Source organism: Tribolium castaneum, chromosome 2, assembly GCF_031307605.1.
Source record: "Tribolium castaneum strain GA2 chromosome 2, icTriCast1.1, whole genome shotgun sequence".
Lineage (NCBI taxonomy): Eukaryota > Metazoa > Arthropoda > Insecta > Coleoptera > Tenebrionidae > Tribolium > Tribolium castaneum.
Genome location: NC_087395.1, coordinates 5345737 through 5369637, shown reverse-complemented (window position 1 = coordinate 5369637; position 23901 = coordinate 5345737). Strand labels below are relative to the sequence as shown.

Here is a 23901-nt window from a genome sequence, read left to right as displayed (position 1 = left end):
AATTTCTTGTTTTTTCGGTTTTTAATGGACTAAATAGAGGACCTTGTTCAAACCCATCCACCCCACTGTGTGACTCAGAAATAATTTGCTTAGCAACGAATCGATACAAACTTGTGGGTATTTAAAGATAAAGTGGAAAATCGATGGATATTTGGAAGCCCCATAAACGATGGAAAGTCTACGTTTTTTTAAACAACACCTTAAAGCAAGTACCGTTTCTCTTAATGAAAGCTGGATATAATGGGTTGGTGGCTTTCTCTAAGATCAGTCGTTCATCAGATTTTCGAAGATGATTGTCTATCACGCGTATCTCAAATATGTCGCTTTTGCGGTAGCTACAGTCACTTTTCCCATCATAGGATTGATTGTTTTGAAGATTATTCAAAAGTTTACTACCGGCAGGTGCAAGAGTTTGGTTTGTTTGAATGGAAAGACGGCGATTGTTACGGGAGGTGGTTCAGGTAATTAAGTTATTGTCACAAACTTTACAATAATTGCAATTTCACATTTTTTACGACAAATTAAATAAAATTTGTAAATATCGTAAAATTCTTACAATAGTCCATAATTACATTAAATAAAACAAATAGAGGTCATCCAATATTTTCAAATTTTAACATGTAGATAAAATCGGTTTTTAATTAAACTAAAATAAAAAGTCAAAATTTTTATACTCACAAATTGATGTTTGTTTTTAAAATTTTGTAAATTTTGAACTAAATAAAAAATACCAGACCAATCTAGAGTTTTGCACTTTTTGAATATTATGTACAGGGTGCTGCATTTTGGATGTCCGAAACCAAAAGATTTAGAGAAAAACAAGTAACACATTCTCAGGTCCGTTTTTTGAGAACATAATTTTGATCAAAACAGCATCTTGCTATCGTTTTTTATTCTCGACTTATAACCAAAAGTTGACATCTTAGCGAAATCTTAAAAAATTAATATCTTCTTTATTATAAAAGATACACATATCGCTATCAGCAATTTTTTTAATGATTTTTTAATCTAATGGCACTGAAATTAATTCTATTAGGCTGGAATGGTTTCATAATGTTATCTTAATACACTTAGGATGACTGAGTTAAATTTGTCAAACCCTGATTATTTGTCAGTTTTAACTTAACCTTTTAGAAAAAAGCCTTGTTCAAACTATAGAAAAATATAAAAATCTGACATTTTTATATTAAGACATTTTTCGTTTTTATTGCAACCAACTGTACATTGCAGACACTATAAGCTGCTTCAAAACTATAAAACGCCGACATTAATGATTAAATCTCTCATTTGAAGTATAAATTACATTAGCTATTATTTTTTTGAAGTGCATGAATAATTTATAACTGCTAATTTTAAGAGAAAATGCGACGCTGGCATTTTTAACAGTTAATAATTTTAAAATAAATGAAAAATCGGAACTCCTAACTTTTGTCAAAGTTCGTATACTGTTTGAGATTTTCGTTCAATGAAAAAACAGCTATCTACATACAAGGTGAATAAAAAGTATATAGAAGTGTAGAACAACGCGTTTTCTCTTAAACTATTTTCTTTAAAAAAAAACTGATTGATAAATAAATAAATGATAAAGTACTTTAAAAATGCAATCATTTTTCGAAAATAGATATAATTTCTTTTTTTGAATTGTAAATATTAGCTCTTTCAAAACTATAAAAACGCCAACGTCGCATTTTCTCTCAAAATTCGCTGTTTTAAATTATTTACGTAAATAATAGGTTATATGAGTTATACCTTCAGTGAGAGATCAATCTTATTTGAAAAGATAATTTTGTAAAATGCGACGTTTGCATTTTTATATTTTTGAAACAGCTAATAGTAACCCACCACATTACATTTTTTGACAATAAATACTATTTATTGAATGCATACATCCATCTAAATCTCATTTATTTTTTGTAAAAGAATTTCATAATAGATTTACATTTACGAACAAACACCGCAAAACTCAAAAGCAAAATTAAATTTTATTCTCGAAACATTGGAACTTGAAAATTTTAATACTTAAATATGAAATAATAAAATTTAAATATTTTAGTATTTAAATTTATTTATTATATATTTTAATATTTAAATTCATATATTCTTATATTTTATATTAAAATATAAAAATATTTTAATATTTTTTTAAATATTTAAATAATTTAAAATATTTTAAAGCACGCATTTTAGTTGCCTTTTAACGAAACTTTAAATGTAATTAACTAACAATTTTTTAGTTTCACATATGACAGAAATAGTACACCAAACCAAAAATGAATCTTTGAAATTTAATTTTTGTATTTTTAATAACGAAGATCCTAGAAGGATTTTACAAAGAATAATAATGTAAAATTTATTATTTTCTGAAAGCGAATAGCTTAAACAAGAATCCTTGGTTCCATAGTTGTTGAATCATAAAATGTAATTTTCTGATACAAAAAATAAAGATATAAAAAATACTATACAGGCAGATGTTTTAAAAACCAGCCACCCTAATTATCTCCAAAAATAGACAACAAAAAAATAAAAAAAACGAGAGAGGTCAATTTTTATTTAAACGGGGAACTCCTTTTAATGTACATTGTAGCGTCATCCCCTTTATGATACCTCACATGAAAGGTATTTTGACCAGAAATTCGACTGTTTTTTTTTAAATTTCATTAATTTTTATTTCATTATTTTAACAATGTGATCATTTTTCAAGAATAAATTTTTTGAAACCACTTTTTTAGTTTTTGTGTTATACAAAAAAAAGTTTTTTTAATGGCACCCCAATACGGCAATTTTTTTGATAAAACATTATGCTCCAAAAACTACTTCTAATTCAATAATATTGATTTTGAACCAGCGGATTATGAAGATTTTTCAAACTTGCCTGATGTGGTTTGTATCCTTGGATGTTTATATTTGCGAAAAATTTGGACAAATTCGGAAAATTGTCGTAATTAGCTCGGAACGCAAGTTTAATAATTTATTTAAAAAATTCATTGGTTCAAAAACAATATTATTAAATTAGACGTCATTTTCAGACCATAATCAAAAACTCGAAAACTAAAAAAAATTCCTATAAAAAATCATCTTAAAAAATCATTATTTTTAAGATAATTGCTAATGTACTAATTAATTGTTTCTTAAGGTACATAGTTTAGGCACAAAACGCTAGTTTCCATACTTTTGCTCAACGCTGTATAATTATATACAGTGGGTGCAATTTAAACAAACTATGTTATAGGCTGTAGTGTAAAAATGAATCACCCTGTATAGAGCAAAATGATTTTTGAATCTACACTATAATCTCCCGTGTGCAGTACCCTTTGACTTTTTCGATATCATTGACGGTGTAGGTGTAATCGAGCCTGTCCATATCAATGACTCACCCTGTATTATGGTAACCCTATTTCAAAATTTTATTCTTCCACACTGTCAAAATTTACGGTTTTTCTCCTCTGTAAGGAAGTTTTGACAACTGTTTTTGACATTTTTGAATACGAAATAACGTTCAGATTATTTTTAACAGTAAAACAATTTTGAACCTAGTTGACTCTAATTCAAAGAATAAAATGTTGTATTCTACTCATTTTCGTGTAAATCGGTTCATTTATTTCACCTCGTGGTTGATAAATCACCCGTTTTCACTAGTAGTTTAATATTCTACTCGTGAAATAAAGCATCCGATTTACACTCAACTCGTTAAATAAATAACTACAAAGTGTTCAAAAATAATTAAAATTCAATGTGCCGCTACATCTAAATGTCTCTTGTAGTAAGTACTGTCATGTCTGCCAAAACCTTTTTACCTTTTTTGTCATTTTTTTGGATTTTTCTGCAAAATTGTTTCAAGTGGAGGATTTTTCACGATTTGGGTTTTATATTTGCGTGATTTTTGTTGTTGTGTATTCTTTCATTTTGAGATTGAAATCATTTTGCATTATTTTGACTAATCTGTCACTTTGACGGCATTCACGATTTGAATTAAGCGGCACAGTACATAGGTGACTTGATGAACAACCATTCTTGAACACGTTGTATTGTTAATTATAGATTTATTATTTTGTGAATTTTTCCTAAACAAAAGTTCAAACCGCGCGAAAACCTGTTTTAAAAGAAATTCAAAAAATTCCAGTTTTGTGTTTTTGAATCTTCAATATTTTTTCAGGAATTGGCTTTGAAACGGCTCTCCAACTGGCCTCCCGCGGCTGTCGAGTAATAATCGCAGACCGAGAAGACGCCACCAAAACTAAAAACAAAATCATTGACCTTACCAACAACACAAACATCGAGACAAAACATCTCGACCTAACTTCCTTCCAGTCAATTCGACGCTTTGCTAAAGAAATTAACGAAACTGAAGATCGACTCGACATTTTAATAAACAATGCTGGCGCAGGATCAGTTGGAAACAAACACACTGACGATGGCCTGCACATCACCATGCAAGTCAACCACTTTGGTCCATTCCTTTTAACACATTTATTGGCCGGTAATTGTGTCCTCCAGCTTTTCATCAATTTATCCAAATAAAAAATTAATTACAGATTTGTTGAAGAAATCTGCTCCAAGTAGAATTATTTTCGTGAGCTCGGCCACAGCTTTCTTCTGGAACAATCTAACAGTAAAGAATTTGAATTACCCAAGTGACCATCCGATGACTTTCTTCCGATCATCTTTCATTTATGGCAACTCAAAATTGTGCAACATCATTGCGGCCAATGGCTTTGCCGAAAGGTTGAGCCAATTTGGTGTTACGTCTAACTCACTCCATCCGGGTCTTGTCAACACTGAAATTCATCTCAAATCGGCCAGGATTTTAGGAATTGAAACGTTTGGAAAATTATTCGCAAATACGATTTTGTATTTGTACGGCAAAGTAAGTATAATTAAGCATGCAGGGTGTCCGTTTTTCGAGCTCCACCATAGGGATCCCAGTTATTATCAAAGATACGAGGTTGGTTAAATTAGAGTAAAGTTGCGCATTTTTATGCTGAACAATTATTATTAAATTTGCAATTTTTGTTTGTATTTTTTCCAAAGTTGAGTGTTGTAACTCTGACATCAACAACGCCTTGGAAAATACGATAACAGATTTAGATGCATTGTAGAAAAGTGCCTCAATCATCCAAAAACAAAAAATAATTTATCAAATTTTCCTTGAAATAATTGTTCAGCATAAAAATGCGCAACTTTGCCCTCGTATCTCTTATAACAACTAAGATTCCCATGGTGGAGCTCGAAAAGCGGACACACTGTATAGTCCAGTCAAATAAAACTTTTATATATTTTACTGTGAAAGACAAACGCAGATCAAAAATTTTTTTGAATTATTAAGGAGGAGTTAAAAAATTAAATCAAAGTGTTTTTTCAAGATTATTCAAAACAGGTAAAAGCTAGGACAAAGTGCATTTTCTGCGGAACGGTGATCTGTTCGATTTAATTTAATTCGATTGGTATATTTAAGTCAGTATTAGTGTAACAGAAATTTAACCAACCAAGACAGATAACCTAAATGGCAAAAATCCTGGCTAATTTTAAGTAAAAAAAAGTGAGTTAGTGTAATCTTTTTCTTCTGTAATGTCAATTTTCTCCACCTCTGTTTTTTTACTGTTTAGCTTTTGTCATTTTTTTCTTTTTCTGTAGTTTTTCTGTCTAACCATTTAGTAGTGTTTAGAAAATAAATTGTCGCTTTTTGATACGTTTTTACAAGATTTTATCAAAACAAATTTTAGTAAATAATGTTGTTACACTCAGTTTCGATAGAAAAGATCAAAAATGCGGCTAGGTAAGTCTAGCGCTACATAATACTTGTTTTTTTTTCAGAGTTATAGCAGTCAAAATATGTAGCATGTAACCTTATAGCATACTTTAAACATAAACTTATTTATTTCGCATTTTATTAAAAGTTATCCGTAAAATCATCAAGACAGAATGAAAATAGAAAAGTCTTTTCATTTTCAAAAGTTTACGCTCATTTTTGAGATTAAAGCAAAAATGTTTGTGTTAACTTCGTGAACATTGGTTGGAAATGACAAAATTCGTTCAAATATTTCAAGTTGATTTTATTTTAGCTTATTTCATACCGGTTTCTGGTTCGATTAAACTTCCGTTAAATTTTATCTTTCAGTTAGTTGCTAAGGAAGTGCGTATATGATTGGCGTTGCTATGTTTTAACTGAGGTTTAAATTTAATATACTCCGTTAAATATGATTCTAGAAACTAAACCTTATTAGTTTGTTTAAAACTAATTTTGCAATACCAAAGCTTTAGCTTGTTCTTAAACGAAATTTCTTCAAAATTAGCCAGAAAAAAACTGTCAAGTTCGAAAAATATGTAACTTTTTTATTTTTCAAGCAAGTAAATACGTGTTTGAAGTTATAATCTTTTCAATTTATTCAGACTAATTGAACATCAATAAATTTAGTCAAATAGAACACATAAATAATTATGTGTAAAAATTTTTTTAAATGAAAACCAAATCTGTCCAAAAATTTAGCGAAATCTACGTTTTTCAAATTTTTGAAGACAATTTTCAGTGAAATCAAAGTTTCTGTAAAAAAATTTTGCTAAAGCTAGGCAACATAATCATTTCAACTAGTCTTTAACCAGAACTGAAACTTCTTACAAAAGCAAATTTAGTTAAAAGTGATGTTACCTCTACTTTTTTGAGCATTCAGGCATGTTTTAAGCTAACAAATCTGTTTTTTTTTTCTGAGATTTTGCTAGAAAGACCAAAAAGTCATTAAATTATGTATAAAAGGGGTGTTACATTAAGGTTCTTCGAGTTATGTTGAGGTAAAAATTAAATTTTTTCGAAAAATTTGGATAAGTGTATAAGAAATTATCGGAATCAGATTGAAATTGATGCTTCAATCTTATTTTTTGGGTTTAGCTTAATTTATTTTGCAAACACTTTTCTAAACACTCCCAAAATTTTAGTTTTTCTCGATTTAGCTTAAGTACCTACAATTTTGTCACCGTAAAACAACAAACATTATTTGGTCGAGAATAATTCTCTGTTTTTAGTTAATATTTCTGGTTTAGAGATAAACTGCGAAAATTTTGAGTGTTTTTTATGTAAATTTTGGGCACGTTTTTCAACAATAAACGAAAATATTCGCACAATTTTATGCATACCAAGCCAAATTTTTTTATTTTTCCATTTTTTTAACTATTGTTAACACTAAGTTTATTCTTTCGAACACTGGCTGAAGAAATCACCAAATTGATCAAAATTAATATCCGTCAGTTTAGTTCGTTTTTAAACTTGAAACTTGTTTATTTGGTTTAAAATTTTGTCAAAACAGGCTTCATAATCATAAAAATACAATAAAATTAATTACTTTGCTTATTTCATCTAATTTTGTTGGATTTTGAGCAAAATTGGGTCAACAATAAGCGATTTTTGGCCGAATAATGCGAGTTATTCCTGCTTTTGCCAAACTCTTAAACACGTTTAAACCGCGCTAAAATTAGCCAAAACTTAAAAATAAAAAATTACAAATTACAAATTTTGGTGTTTTATTAGAACATTTTTTATGTAATTTGTGTACCCTCCAAAATTTTGATTGAATAATGGTTTAATTTTTTGTTAAAGAGCCCCAAAGAAGGTGCCCAAACCACCATAGCCCTGGCCGTCTCAAACCATTTGCAAAACGTGACCGGGAAACACTTCTGGGATTGCCGTACTTTCATCCAACCTCCGAAAGCTTGGAACAGGAAGTTTTGTACCGAAATTTGGGAAAAAAGCGAAGAGTTGACCAAACTTAAGCCCGAGGAGAAGCTTTAATAATAATTTTCGTCAAGGCTATACCAACTTTTTCTTTTTCGATGTATTGTTTGTTAATTTGATCCCTTGGTGAGGCATTAAAATATCGCAAAGATGACACAGACAGCGCGGCTAATGGTCTCAAACATCGACCTAAACATCAAGAGCTACTCGTGATTAAGTCTTCAGTTCGGAAACGTGCGCGCTGCCGTCACAACTGTTCTATTGTGTTTCACTGTGAGTAGCTCTTGATTTCTTGATTTTTTTTTGTGTTAATCACTTGTACTTAATTGTTAATAAATTTTGTTATTTTTTCGAAAAAGGCCAATGTCTCGTCTCCGTTAATTAATAACTGTACCCGAGCCCAAAATAATTGTCCTAACTGTTAACTAATCAGTAATCACGTATGAGGCCGATTTATTTGTGACACACGTTTGTGTTATGAAACCGAAAGTTTGTGGCTGAATTTTAATGCCGATTGCCCTTGTTTGGAACAATCAGATTTATTGTAGTCCAGTGTCAAAAACTCAATAAAAATTGACTTGTCTGTCGCCTTCGGCGCTCGATTAACCTTGCTGGGGTCGATAGACTTTACCAAATCAACAACAAATTGGTAAAATACGCATCTTGAGGTAAAAATAAAATCCAGGTAGGTCCCTTGTTTTGACCGCACAAAAAGTAGATTAAATTATTTCGGTTTAAACTACTGGCATTTGGTCGAGGTGTGCCCAAGTTAAGGTCATGGTTACTTGTTATTTACATTTTCAATAACGATTGGGTACAAATTTTTGACTATGGGGTGAATAAAGCTAGTTTGTGATAAAGTTAAATTAGCCACTTGTTTTTCTCCGTCTGTTATGTTCTTTATGTGGTAAAACCGGACAATCGTGTTTATGGGATACATTTTTGAAAATCGTTGTAAAACACTTAAAAATATCCGTACACTTGAAGAAATAACACGATTCAACGACGGTGAATTAATTTAGATTTATTACCTCATAAATTAGGTACGTTACTAAATAACACCTGCCATTGAAGCTTACATGGGTTTTTAACACCTGGTGAGAGAATATAGGTAGTAATTAATTTTTCGTTTATTAAACTGCTCCTTCCAAAGGCAATGAACTCTTCAATCTTTATTTTGCAGTTTTTGTAATTTTTTTACTTTGGTTTGAATAAATTTTGTTTCTAAATATGTAAATATTTATTTATGATAATGGAAATATCCAAAGACAAATAAAATTGTACTTTTCTTATATTTTAATTTTATTAGCTTTAAATTATTTTCATAATATTTTAAGCACACTATATTTTTTTTAAGTTTAAAATCAGTAGTAATTAATTTCTCGTTTATTAAACTGCTCTTTCTAAAGACAATGAACTCTTTAATCTTTATTTTCCAGTTTTTGTAATTTTTTTTACTTTGGTTTGAGTAAATTTTGTGTCTAAATATGTAAATATTTATTTATGATAATGGAAATATCCAAAGACAAATAAAATTGTACTTTTCTCTCATTTTAATTTTATTAACTTTAAATTATTTTTATAATATTTTAAGCACACTATATTTTTTTTAAGTTTAAAATCAGCCAACAGAAGTACTCATACTCATAAAACTCATACTCATAAGTTTGTTACGTTGAAAAGGATGATAAATATTGATAATGCACTCGATATTAACACGTTTGGTTTCGGTTTTTTGTTATTGTATTTTTTGTATTCTTTTGTCTTCTGCATAAAAATATTTTTTCTGACATTTATTTTATGCTTAGGCAACTTATTAAATAACTATTTCAACGTAATACGTATTAATAAATACAAAAACACAAAAAAATCCCTAACAAAGTAATGAGAATGGGATAGTATTATAGTATGATTCTGTAAACAAAAAAATACAATTTAAATTAATACACATATATTCTTAGCGAACGATTTTTTTAGACAATCATTTTTGGGTTTATTTATCTTTCATCTAATTTTTACTAATTTATTATTAAGAACGTGTTTTATCTAGTGCACAACTGACGCATGAATATGATTATTTAAATACTGAAGAAACTGTATTTGTTTATTGTAAAAAAATGTTTTCGTATTTATTAGAGAAAACAAATGACTTTCCAAGAAGAAATCAACAGTCTTATATAAAAAAAAAGATGATTTTGAATAGGAATATCAAGAGCAGCATATCGAAATGACAAGTCAATGGTTATTTCACAAGATTTTCTCGTAACAAACTAAAAAAAAGTTACGAGCAAAATACCTTTATACCTATGACACTTTCAAACAAATTAAATTTTAACTGGCCTATTTTTTGAGATTTCGTCGATAAGAAGATGACCTAATTGGATTCGGTTATTTCACTCATAATTCCGAGTTTGCATAATTTTGTTTCAGGAACAAACTCAAAAGTTAAAAAAACATGTAACTGAAACATACAGACTGAGCTAAAAATAACGTACAAAATTCATACCTTTGTCATGAGTCATATTTCAAAAAAATCTTGTAGAATGTCGATTTTATTTAATTTTTTGACACCATAATGCCATTTATGACGTCATTCATTTTTGAGTAATGACACCAATTTTCATTTTTTTTAATGACAAGTAAAATTTTTGGTTAGTGTTTAAGATAGGAGACATTTTTATCTTAAGTATAAAAAAATTCAAAAAAATAAAATAAAATAAAAAAGTGACTTAAGTTATTGAGAGTATTATATAAAAAATATTGTACAAAACAATTGCCGTTTATAAAATGAGCAAAGAACAAAAAGATGAGCCTATCATGTTTAATTACATTTTTTTTAAATTTTGAATTTGGAATTTTTTTTATCACCAAACATATAAGGATGTGTACTGTTTAAAACAGTAAATAAAATTGTCGGTTGTCAAAAACAAATAACATCATAAATACTATGAAAAATACCAAAATAAAATAACAGATGTCTAACTGCAAACATAATAGACAGTTACTAATTTAAACTCTAATTTAAACTTTAGATTGTTTGTGAAATAAGCATTCCATAAGCATTTCAAAGGTAAACAGTGAAATTTACAGTATACCAAAATAAAAATTAAAACATACAAAATTTGTTAAGTGAAATGTTTTAAAACCTCTGCTTTCATTTTCGTGCTAGTAAAAACAGGTATAATATTCTTTCTTAATAAATGTTAATTATAAGAAGGATACAAAAATTGTGACAAAAATTCACATGTACAGAGAAAAATACTTACCTATTTACCTATTAGCAAACGCTGAGACTATTAGTTTTTGACATACTATAGCAAAATATACTTTTCGCAGACTGACCCTGTAACAAAACTGTATTTTTGCTAAAAAAATATACATTAAGAATAAAAAGTAAATAAACACAGATCTGTCAAAAATATTGTCTTCAGTTATTTTGTTATTTATTATTAGATGTAAAAATTAATATTTCTTAAAGCAATCAACTATTTGGCCTGGAGAAAGAGAATTTCGAATAACAGGGTGTAGGTAGTATCAAAAATTATACTCATTTAGAAATCAGCGTCTACTATTAATTTTTTTCTATGTTGATGTTAATTTTTTTTAAATTAATCAACAATTACTTATACAATTGAAATTAATTAACGTGCTCAAACTACCAAAAAAAAGTGTTAGCTCCAAAAAATATTAAACCATAAAGCTTAGATGTTTGTAATTACAATAATTTGAATCTTTCTATAAATTTGAGTTTTGCAAAGTAAATGGCTACTAAATTTAATTGAAAAAGAAATAAATGTTAGCGACAAAGAGTCGGTTTTTAGGAGCATCATTAACTTAGTCCGCTATTAAATGTGAGATTAACTATTACGTGATCAAATAAAACCAATTTAATTGTAACATGACCACGTAAATTGTGACCATTTAATTGTAACGAATTACATTTTAATTAAGCTTTATATAAATTGGCATACTGTAATACTGTAAAAGTGTAATTTTAACAGACGCACCCTATACTGAGTAAAACTGTACTACTAGGGTTATGTTTTCTCTCATATTAAAAAAAAAATGAAGTCACGACAAGATACGTGCAAGACATGTTTTACAATCAATTTCGAGCAAAATATAAAGAAATCTAAATAATTTATTCCAACCATGTAATAGCTCACTTATCTCATTTTATTTGAAGAAATTTTGCCACACATATTTACAAAATTACTCATTCTATTTTAGTTGCTAAGTAAACTAGTTTTTGACATGACATCATTTAATTTTGTGATTTTTATCAACCCTTTTTTTGAACCACCAAAGAATTGTTAACCTGCAGACAAACATGTTGGACAACAGTTTTTATCAATCTTGTATTTTTCTTGCAAATAAATTTTCCGTCTTATTCCCTTTAATACATGAGATGATACTTTTTATAAAAAAAAGTAGTCGAAAGAAATAATTATTCTGGTTCATAAACTCAAAGAGGAATTTTTGATTATTTATTTAAATCACATTTAAAATATGTAAGAGACAAAGTCAAGGTTTGTAGATTTCAACGATAATAGTTATCTGAAATTGCTGATGGAAACTTTTATAAATTTTTCTATACCTACCTTTATTTTTTAACATAACAACATAACAACGTTTTAACATAACAAAGCATTTTGTGTCTAAACTATGTACTTTACGAAAAAAACAATTTGTACATCACCAAGTTCTTAAAAAGTGTGATCATTTTTCAAGAATAAAATTTTTTGAAATTCCTTCTAGTTTTTAAGTTATTAAAAAATATTTTTTTTCAAATTTTTGATAAATGATTAAAAGAAATGTGATCATTTTTTAAGAATAAAATTTCTCGAAATTGCTTTTAGTTTTTAAGTTATTAAAAAATATATTTTTAAAAATGCCACCCTACCACGGCGATTTTTTGGTAAAAGACTATGCTCTAGAAATTACTTCTAATTCAAAGTGGTTGTATCCGTGGATGTTCATATTTGCACAAAAATTGACGAACTAAATTACTCGGATAAAGACAACCATGGATGGTACAACCTTTTCAATCAGTTTCAGAAAACTGTCATAATGAGCTCAGAACGCAACTTTAGTAATTTAGTTAAAAAAAACACTGTTTTCAAAACAAAATTATTGAATTAGAAGTAATTTTTAAAGCATAATATTTTACCAAAAAAATCGCCGTAGTAAAAAAGTGCGTTTATTTAATCGAATTTAAATCGAAAAATAAAAGGAATTTCGAAAAAAAATGCTTGAAAAATAATCACATTTTTAAAGTAAATGGTTGATAATGTACTAATTAGTTTTTTCAAAGGGCATACAATTTAGACACAAAATGTTTGGTTTCATACTTTTGTCCAACGCTGTACATTAACTCACTTAGAAATATGGGTTAAAGGTAGAGAATTTTTTTTCTAAGTATTTAGAGTGCAAAGATCCTGTAAGGAGTTTCAAAAATATAAACGAAGATTTTAAAATTATTTTTTTTTGCATAAGTTACACAAGTTTACAAAATTTATACCAAGTTAAATTAACTGAACCATAACCTACCTAAGTATAGGTTTGTCTAAACAACTACAAACTAAATGGTTATTAAACCTCTAGTACACAATTGAAAAATAAATTATAGTGTACGCTGTATTAAAAAAATACATCGCAAAGCATCAGTTAGTCGTAAATTGTTTTATAATTTTTTCATTGTGTGTTGAATATCAAAGAATTAGTGACGCACGCCATATCCCCTGATTCACTCATCTTCAAAGAATTACTCGGTTCGGGAACACTATAGTCTCCAACACTTTAAATTATTGTGGTCACTTTAAAAATCGTTGATTGATGGTAATCGAGTTGTGAGAAACACGTTTAGGAAACCACACAAAAAACAAATATGCATACTTGAATATCGTAACAATAAATCCAAGTCCGGCGATCGCATTATGAATTGTAAATAATTTAATATGATTTTTATTGCAGTTAAATTACAGAAATTCATCTTTTGGGTAAAAGACATTAAGGGTCATTTATTGTTTTATCAATCTTTTGATGGTCACCAAGTTTTTTGGCTGTTGAAAGCACAGTACCCGGAACAATAATTAATATCTAATCGATCTGTCCCAACCCAAATCCTTGACATTTCCTTCAACATTTGACAATGTTAAGACCAAATAATCCACCTAGTAGGTAGTTAAAGCTAAAGGGTGAAGTTCCTCAATTAAAATGCACAACGTCGAGTCGATGTTTATTTTCATCGTCAGTTTATTGACTCTCTTTTGCAGAAAGTTCCTCGAGATGCTAGTGCCATTATCACGATTTTTCATTCTCTTGCATTTGTATAATTTCGTCCGAGGACATGGAAGACTGATGGACCCACCTGCTCGAAATTCAATGTGGAGGTTTGGTTTTCCTAATCCTGTTAATTATAATGACAATGAACTCTTCTGCGGTGGATACGCTGGTGAGTATTTTAATCGTTCGTCACCAAACAAAAGTTGTTATTTTCGTAAATTGCCAAGAATGCAGTATCGAACAAATTAGTACCGGAGTGACCGGACAAATCATGTGATTAACGATAAACCATCAGGTTCTTAAGCGATAAATGCTAAATGGAAATGTTTTTTGTATCGTAGGAGGAACCGACAGGAGTGTTAAAATAAATTATTCTTGTTAGCATGCAGACAGTAGGTAGAACAAAACACTACGATACGCATGCAATAATTAAGAAACTATAATTTAATATTTTACATTGACTACACCAAAAAAAAATGTAATCGCAAAACTACTTTAAAAACAAAAATTAAAAACGTCAAAATAATAAAAACACTGGTTTTATTCAATCTGAAATCATCAAAGTACTAAGATAATTGAATCGTTTTTATAGCTACACATTTTTTTTGTTTATTGTATTGTCACATAATGAAATCTTATAGTTTTTAATTTAGTAGAATCAATTTACGACTGTTTTAGTTGATTTGTTTATATAAAATCTTCAATTTGAGTTAGTACTTCAACAATATATTTACTTCCACCACTTTTCTTTGTTCTTTAATTTCTTATAGATTGTTCTTTTTTATTACCTTCCTCAAAAACACTGCTTTTTTATTTGTTTTAATTTGTTTTATTTGTCAGTTTCAACTGAACTTTCAGTATCATCAAAATAAGTTTTCTGCAACCACTTCTACCATATTTCCTTCATCTTCAAAATCCATTCTTTCTGCAATTGTCAGACACTCTTTTTCATACTTTGGTGAACACAAAAAATATTTTTGTATTTTCCAAAGCAGTCGAACTGTTGAATTCTAGGTTTTTTACTTACAAAATAAGAAATTTCTCAAGTTTAAGTATCGATTTTTTTTCTGACTTGTTTTCTGTGAAATACTTATATCTGTTTCTCTTTTGTGCTTTTTCCTTTTGCCTGTTTGTTTAATAAGAAGTGCCGCATATTTGGAATACCAATTTGTTTTTCGGGAATAAGTAGGAAAAGAAAAAATTTGTTCTATAAAAAATGCATTAATAAAAAAAAATACAAACAATCAAACAAAACAACGATTCTCAAATTTTTTCTAACCATAAGCGAGTTATAGGGTTGGATATAAATAATCTTTAAAAAAAAATTTGGTTTAAAAGAAAATGTTTGAAAAACTTATGGTACGTCCTACAAGAAAAAATCAAATAGCTACTTTGTAGAAAATTTTATGAACTTTAATTCTGGTAAAAAGATAAAAATTTATAGAAGTAACAGTTTTCGAGATATATGCAAAAAACCAAAAAAAGGCTGCTTTAACTTTTTCCCTCTTCCTCGAGCTCGCCTAACCGTAAGCAATTACTAGCTTTTGAAGTTTAGTGTCTACATGACACTACATAATTAAACGTTAGTATACCAAAAATATTTATATGGTAACAGTGTGTGTAAAGCATCTTCCAACTAAAAAATGCAGCATCTAAAGACGACTTTGAAGAATTCAGTGACTTCTGTCTCCTCCTTTCTCCTCTAATAAAGTGTTGGATCCAATAAATTTAGTGTATTGTCAGTTTTTTAAATCACAAGACATTTACTTTTATAGCACATTTTTTTAAATTCTTAATTATTTTCAAACTTATATCTTGCTTATGGTTAGTCCTACAAGAAAAATGCAAATAACTATTTTGTAGAAAATTTTATGAGCTTTAATTTTGGTGAAAAGACAAAAATTGATAGGAGTAACAGTTTTCGAGATATAAGCAAAAAACCATAAAAAAACTGCTTTAACCTCTTCCCCCTCCTCGAGCTCGACCTCCAACCTTGGAAACTTTTGATATAAGTCTAACCAATGGTAAAGGAAAGTTAAAAAAAAACAATTCTCTATAAAATTTTTCGAACGATTTGTCTAATTTGACTGGGTAATAATCATGTTAATAACAATAACAGTAATAGTAATAATACTGATAGTACTAAATTTGCTTATAAGCAAGCGCTTAATTTTTCTAAGCTACAATAGCTTTTTATGTGTGTTATGAGTGTTTTTTTATTTATAAGCAAAGGTTCATCTGTGAACAGATATTCTCGGTAGTCATTTTTTAGTTTTAAAGCAAGAATTTGAATTTGATACTTTTTCTCTTTGTGTGCTTCTTTTTTTAAACCTTTTGTTTAATATCGTTATGATCGAAATTTAAAGAAAAATTGTTATTTTCTAAATTATTTCATTAAGTTTTTCTTAAGACACTTGATTTGAAACTATAGATAATAGCAGAGTGTTTCGTCTAAAACCCACCTTAAAAGTATTGGTAGTTCTAATAATGATAGTCATCTGAAAATTTGTATACCACCATAATCTTTTAGGTCCTATTCCTGATGGCGACACTTTCGGTTATAACGGAAGTGGTAATCAACTTTCATATTTTAAATGAAAAGCTATACCATAATTTTTAATGCGTTTTTGGATTATTAGAGTTATTTTAAAAAATTTTTATAAGCTTTTCCTATTCCTAAATTTAGCCCTTTACGAAATATTTAGGGTTTTTTAATTTGTTTTGGATTTGCACTTTCCAGGTTAAAAATTAATAACTCTGTCATTTTTTAAAATTTGGAAATATTTTTTACCTCATTTAAAAGAGGGAGCTAAATATTTCCTTTGGAATTTTCAAATTTCTAAAAAACAGTAACAAAGTTATATTCAAAGTTAATATTCTTACCTGAGGATGACCACTTTGTGGTGGAAACGCGTAGTGTTTCAAATAAACGTTTGGTCTGTCGGATTTCTAAACTTTATTTTAATATATTATTGTTTTCACAAGACGGACAACCCAATTTTGAAAAAAGTTTGCCGTTTGTTTAATCAGAAATGTTTTTGTGACCAACTATAAAAAAATTGCTGTGGTTAATAAGAAATTTTCTACAATGTCAAAAAACCCACATAACTGGAAAATTATCGCCGATAAACAGAAAAAAAAATTCTCCTCCATCTAGTGAAATAAAAATTGGGATATCCTATTTGAAAAATTAAGTTATGGGAATTTAAATTTGTTCAAGTTTAACCTTAAAATTTTTGGGTTTATTAACTTTTTTCTAATTTTGAACACACTAGGAAATTGATGTAGGCTTCTTCTTTTAATTCTCCAAATATATTTTTCAAGTGACAGGTGCAAGTTCAAAAATTTTCAAAAAATCTTAAATATCTCGAAAACGGTTAAACTTAGGTATAGGGTAAGCTGATAAAAATGGTCTTAAAGTAACTCAACTAATCAACAAAAACGCAGTGAAAAACATAGCTTTCCATTTAAAATAAGAAAGGTGATAGGGATTGTCGGTATAACCGAGAGTACCGCCATCTTGAAAATATTTTTATTGAGCAGAACTTTACAAATTAAATTAAGTTTATTGTCGTAAGATATTGAAATACATCGACTTGTCAGTAAGATAAAAATGTAATGATAACACACACACACACTCACACTATATAGATTGGGCCACATTACATTTATCTACTTTAATACATGAAAAAATATTCATTAATACTGTATAGACCGCATTCAGTTAACATATTTATTATTTTAGTTTTAAATGTTTTAAAAGGAAGATGTTGATCTTTTAGATTTTGAGGTAGAGTGTTATAAAGCCGTATACTTAGATTGTCACTTTTTGCTAACCGAAAACGCGGATTAACAAGATTTGGTTTGTTTCTTGTGTCATGACTATGCACGTCTGCTAAAGAGGGATAACTTGAGATATATTTTATAACATCGTAAACTGTATGAAATATAATAAGAAAAAATAGTGTCATAATTTTGTACTTTTTGAAATATGCTCTGCAACTAACATCACTACTTATTTCGGCTATTGCTCTGACTGCAGCTTTCTGTAAAACAAGAATCTTATGGAGATGAACGTAGGCTGCGTCTCTCCACAATAAAATACCGTAATTTATTTGGGAATGAAACAAGGCATAATATGTTGATGAAGCGGCATATTCGTTAACGCTTATTCTAATTTTTCGTGGACAACCTATTGCAAACTTCATAAACATGGGGTGCCTATGAGAGTTTGTTGTCTAAAACCAATCCAAGAAATTTTATGTGTTCAGTTTGTTTGAGTTGCGATTGAAGTTCAAATACTTTTGTAACTGTTTTTGTTTTATTTAGGGCTAATTTATTGGCTGCAAACCACTCATCTGTATCTCTGATCATTCTTTCCTTAATCGGTACCACGTTATTCTTCTTGTTTATAGGAATACCTAATGACGTATCATCAGCATACATTATTGTTAGGATGTTTTTGTCCATAGAATTTTCTAAGTCATTTATATAGACTAGAAAGAGAACAGGCCCCAGTATGGACCCCTGTGGTACCCCGGATTTTATATGTCCTGCTTTACTTAGTGATGTGTTGATTTTCACGTATTGTTGTCGATCTTCAAAATAGAATCTAAACAGTTTTAGACATGTTCCCCTTACTCCATAGAAGCGTAGTTTATCTAGCAAAATTTCGTGATCAACGCAGTCAAATGCAGAGCTAATAAATATATAGAAGGAGCAGGCAGAGTACATACGTATTAATGATAATTTGATAATTCATATTCAATTCACTATAATTCATAATTTCCAGTTCATTTTTGCAACATTTTCTTAAGTTCTATTTTCATCTTACATTCTTAAAAAAATTGCATTAAAAGCACTTTGTTTTATACTACTTTGAATGTCTGAAACAATTTTTGCACTCTACAATTCTACAATTTCCTTTTTTTATACAAAATAGTTAGTTATGAATTCCATACTACTGAAAGGTAATTTTGGCGGTTACTGATTTCACTAGGTTCCAATGAATCAGTTACAACATTTTGACTTACTCTGTTACAGTTTACAGCTAAATGAGAGGAAATAACTTCCTCGTGTTTTACAAACATATTAAGAGGCGGTATGGTTGTAATTTTTTTTACAAAATAAATGGTAAATTAAAGACAAAAAATTATACATTTTTTTTCCAGTGCAGTGGGAGCAAAACAACGGCAAATGCGGCCTTTGTGGCGATCCACACCACGTCAAAGAACCCCGTCCTCACGAAGCTGGTGGTTTATACGCCAAAGGAATAATCTCACGCCATTACAGCGTCGGCCAAGAAATCGACATCGAAGTCGAACTAACAGCTAACCATTACGGTCGATTTGAAATATTCTTATGTCCCAACAACAACCCAAACCAAGTCGCAACACAAGACTGTTTCGATAGATATCCCCTTTATCTCAGTGGAACTCGCAACTTCGTCTACAACATTCCAGAAGACGGAAAAAAGAAAGCCATTTTTAGATACAAAGTGCAACTACCACCATATATTACATGCACGCAATGTGTTTTGCAGTGGAGTTATTACACGGGGAACCAATGGGGCACTTGTCCAAACGGTACAGAGGCTCAAGGGTGTGGAAAATCGGAAACTTTCAGAAATTGTGCCGATGTTGCTATACATACGAGTGCTGGATCTGCTGTTCCGCCACTGTTTGTTGGAGTTAATAATCCGTACTTGTTGTATTATAAAGACTTTTCGAAACCTGCTCCATATAATGTGTACCCACTTGTGGTACGTGAACAAGTCTGTGTCCCCAATTCGCTCTACAAGAGTATTCCGGGAGTTAATGAGTGGTGTCAAAGCAACTGCTTGAGGTATCCACCGAATTGTCCGGCCAAAATCTGTCAATGCCCGTAAGTTGATTTTACTTTTTACTTTAGTTTAGCTTACCTTTAGCCTTTTTGAAACATTTGGATTTTTTGTTTTTTTTTATTGGGACCTTCTACTTCGAAAATCGGTAACTCGGTATTTTTTAAATATTTTTTAATCGTATTAGGGCATTTAAAACAAAAAGTCAAAATATAAAAACAGGTAATAAACACTAAAAATTTACACTTGATTTTAGAGAACCTCGCTTGGAAGAAAACTTTATTTGAACCTTCTATTTCGAAAATCGGTTTATATATTTTTAATATTTTTAAAAATCCTACTTGAATTTAATTTTTCCTTTTATGTTTTCAAACTTTGAAAAAAGGTAATAAACCTTAAAAAATTACACTTGATTTTGGGAAACTTAACTTCCCTTGTAAGTGAACCTTATTTGAACCATCTATTTCGAAAATCAGTAAATGTAATTTTAATCGTACTTGTGTATTTGAAACAATAAACGTAGACCTTTCCTTCCAAGTTTTCAAACTTTAAAAAAAGGTAATAAACCCTGAAAATTTACACTTGATTTTAGAAATCTTACCTTGTAAGTGAATTTTATTTGAACCTTCTATTTCAATTTTAATATTTTTAATCGTACTTGAGCATTTGAGACAAAAATCCTAGATTTTTCTTTTAATGTTTTCAAACTTTGAAAAAATGTAATAAACCTTAAAAATTTTAACTTGATTTTGGAAAACTCCCTTAGTAAGAGAACTGTATTTGAACCTTGTATTTCGAAAATAAGTAACTCTGTATTTTTTTAATATTTATTATCTGTACTAGGGCATTTGAAACAAAAAGTTTGACCTTTCCTTCTATGTATTTAAACTTAGAAAAAAATAATAAACCCTAAAAATTTAAACTTGATCTTGGAGAACTTACCTTGTAAGAGGACTTTATTTAAAACTTTAATTTCGAAAATTAGTAACTCAAGAATTTTTAAATATTTTTTAATAGTTGGTTCTAGAAACAAAAACCTATATTGTTCCTGTTATGTTTTCAAACTCTAGGAATTTAAACCTGATTTTGGAGAAAACTTTATTTGAATTTTCTATTTCGAAAATCAGTAACTTTATAATATTTAGGTATTTTTAAATCGTACTAGGACAATTGAAACCAAAAATCTAGACCATTTCTTCTATGATTTTAAATTTTAAAAAAAGGTAATACACTCTAATACATTTGATTTCGGAAAATTTTGCTTATAAGAGTACCTTCTCTGAACCTTCTATTTCGAAAATCAGTAAATGTAATTTTACATTTGAAACAAATAACCTAGACCTTTCCTTCTATGTTTTCAAACTTAAAAAAGGTAATAAACCCTAAAAATTTACATTTGATTTTGGAGAACTTTGCTTGCAAGAGAACTTTATTTGAACTTCCCATTTCGAAAATCGGTAAATGTAATTTTTAAATATTTTTTAATCCCACGTAAATTTAATCTTTTTTAATCTTTCCTTTTATGTTTTCAAACTTTGAAAAAGGTAATAAACCCTAAAAATTTACACTTGATTTTGGACAACTTACTTTGTAAGTAAACCTTATTTGAACCTTTTATTTCGAAATCAGTAACTCTGTAATTTTTTAAATTTTTTCATCGTACTAGGGACAGTTAAAACAAAAAGCTAAAATATTTTTTTTATGTTTTTAAACTTTACAAAAAGCTAATAATCCTCAAAAAAATAAGAAACAAAAAAGAATCAAGAAAGAAAGTATGGAAACAAACTTAGGCAAACAATAAAAAGCGCAACGAAAGCAAAAAATGAAAAAAAATCTTACTGTTGTGAGAATAAACTGTAACGGTGGAAAAGTATGAGCCACTCCAAGAATTACAACCAAAAGAACAAAAAAAAATCCGAAGAGACGATGGGAAGGGCATGTCTTTTTTATTTTTATTTTTTTTAAACAAAAACTAGTCTTTCGTTTTGAGAACATTTTTAGTTTTTCCAGGTTTTTTCATATGAAAACTATGATACATTTGATTTCAAAGAAATAAGTTTTTAAATATAATCTTATGTCATCATAATAATTTGCTCATTGGATTTTTTACGAGGAATACATCAAAGTAAAAATGTAACCTTTACAGAATTTTTCTAATAATATGTTCAAGTACAATTTCACGATTGTTAAAAATAGCAGAGTTGTCAATTTTTGAAAAAACAGAAGCAAATCAATCCAAAGTTTAAATTACTTGAAAATGACTAAAGGCTAATGAAAACTATTTTTGCCATAAATAAATAAATCGCAATAAAGAACATAACATTTTAGGACTACTTGTGAGGCCATTGGAGAGTACGAGGGTCATCCAGGAGCCGATGTGCAATGTATGGACGAATGTCTCGTGTACCCATCAAAGTGTCCACTAGATAGATGTTTCTGTTACGAAGAATTTTCAACGAATTAAACTAATTTGTGCTTATGTTGGACGTTATAGAAAACACCCACTCTTCTGTGTATGTAATATAGTTTTTCTATTGTGTATAGTTAAGCTATCTAACAACTTTGAGTTATTACCTACTCAAGTGTGATCTTATAGTGTTTGTTAATAAAATATTATATTGTCCAAATTGAAATAAATAATTATTTTTTACTCTTCGCTTTTATGATAATTAGATAATTGATTTATTTCTCCCGATTTTCTTAACTTAACTCTTTATATTTTGTAGAGTATATTTTCATTACATTGTTGTTATACCAAACGGATTAGGTTTTTAAGGTTTAGTTTGTTTACTCAGATTTACCTACTGAAATAGAAAATGTATATGTTTATGTATGTAAAATGTGTGTAGATGTAATAGATCAACTATTTTTGCTTTACAACTCCTGTGACGCTTTTGTTACTTACTTTGATTTAACTAAGGCATTGATGGCATTACACGTAGCATTCTCTTAGGTAAACTGAAACACTATGGTTTTTCTTCTATAGTATTGGTTTGCCTTCAAGATCGTAAATAATTTGTTCGATGTAAAGATAACGTTCCCAACTGCCAGTACATGATGTTCCTCAAGGATCAGTATTAGGACCTATATTGTTTTTAGTGTATATAAATGATCTTCCTAATCTTCTCAGGGCGACACGTTCAAATAAACGCAACACTATTCACAGACGATATCACAATAAATTGTAAATAGTCACAGTAAAAAATAAATAATTAAATAATATTGCCCTATTATCGGAAAAAGAAATCAAAATATGGTTTAAAACAAAGACTCTTAATAAAGACAAAACACAATTATTTACATTTTCGTTAAATATACCAATGTAAATCTTATAGATTATTGTTTATTTAAGTTTAAGTACAAAGTGGTTGTTCATCAAGTCGACTATGGAATTCAAATTCAATGTGCAAACGACTACTCTAGTCTGCGTATTGTCATCTCTGTCAAATTTTTGAATTAGCTTTTTACTCACTTTCCTGTATTTTTCGGCAAGTTGTTTCAAGTGTAGGGTTTGTCTTCATTTGTGTATTATATTTCCTTAATTTTTGTTGTTGTTTATATTTTCGTTTCCAGATTCAAAGCCCGTCTGCATTATTTTGACGGATGCCACTTTGATGGCATTCACAATTAAATTAAGCGGCACATTACGTTCAAATTTCACAGGTGACTTAATAAACAACCATTTTTGAACACATTGTATTACCACCACTAAAAGTTATTAATTCATCATATACAGAGTGTATTCAAAAAATCGCATAAGCTCTCTGCCTCTCGTTATAGGAAATATTTCAGGAAATCTCTAAACAATGTAAGAAAATATTCATCGTCATTTTCAACAAATTTGTTAACCCAATACAGTTTGGTAAAATTGGCACTATTGTCAGTACCTGTCTACTTGTGTGTTTTCACCGTATCTCTATTAACTGCTATGGAATAGTTACAATAATTGTAACTATATTTTTTTACTATGTTGCCAAATCAGTTTTTTATCTTTTTTGATATAAATTCACAATTTTGAAAATTTAATGTTGATGATTACCTATAATTTTTAGTTTTG

General features: G+C 29.0%; 2 protein-coding genes across 2 annotated transcripts; both read left to right on the top strand.

The window, feature by feature from the left end:
• The first annotated feature begins 103 nt into the window (after positions 1-103).
• Positions 104-7777, top strand: LOC660073 (retinol dehydrogenase 13). The gene is made up of 4 exons (XM_008200910.3): positions 104-461; positions 4154-4477; positions 4533-4864; positions 7586-7777. Exons 1-4 carry the CDS (start codon positions 290-292, stop codon positions 7775-7777), a joined length of 1020 nt encoding a protein of 339 aa, XP_008199132.2. The 5' UTR covers positions 104-289.
• Positions 7778-7876: 99 nt separating this feature from the next.
• On the top strand, positions 7877-22494 carry LOC660010 (uncharacterized protein). Its single transcript, XM_966274.4, has 4 exons — positions 7877-7993; positions 13996-14174; positions 19177-19888; positions 22173-22494. The coding sequence occupies exons 2-4, from the start codon at positions 14009-14011 to the stop codon at positions 22306-22308; spliced, it is 1014 nt and encodes a 337-aa protein (XP_971367.3). The 5' UTR covers positions 7877-7993; positions 13996-14008; the 3' UTR covers positions 22309-22494.
• The last annotated feature ends 1407 nt before the right edge of the window (positions 22495-23901 follow it).

Excerpts from the sequence above, each read along its gene's own strand:
- LOC660073 (XM_008200910.3), top strand. The coding sequence starts at position 290 with ATGATTGTCTATCACGCGTATCTCAAATATGTCGCTTTTGCGGTAGCT. Across the intron at positions 4,478-4,532 it reads TTTAACACATTTATTGGCCG|ATTTGTTGAAGAAATCTGCT; the intron begins GTAATTGTGTCC and ends AATTAATTACAG. Across the intron at positions 4,865-7,585 it reads TTTTGTATTTGTACGGCAAA|AGCCCCAAAGAAGGTGCCCA; the intron begins GTAAGTATAATT and ends TTTTTGTTAAAG.
- LOC660010 (XM_966274.4), top strand. The coding sequence starts at position 14,009 with ATGCTAGTGCCATTATCACGATTTTTCATTCTCTTGCATTTGTATAAT. Across the intron at positions 14,175-19,176 it reads CTTCTGCGGTGGATACGCTG|TGCAGTGGGAGCAAAACAAC; the intron begins GTGAGTATTTTA and ends TTTTTTTTCCAG. Across the intron at positions 19,889-22,172 it reads GCCAAAATCTGTCAATGCCC|GACTACTTGTGAGGCCATTG; the intron begins GTAAGTTGATTT and ends ATAACATTTTAG.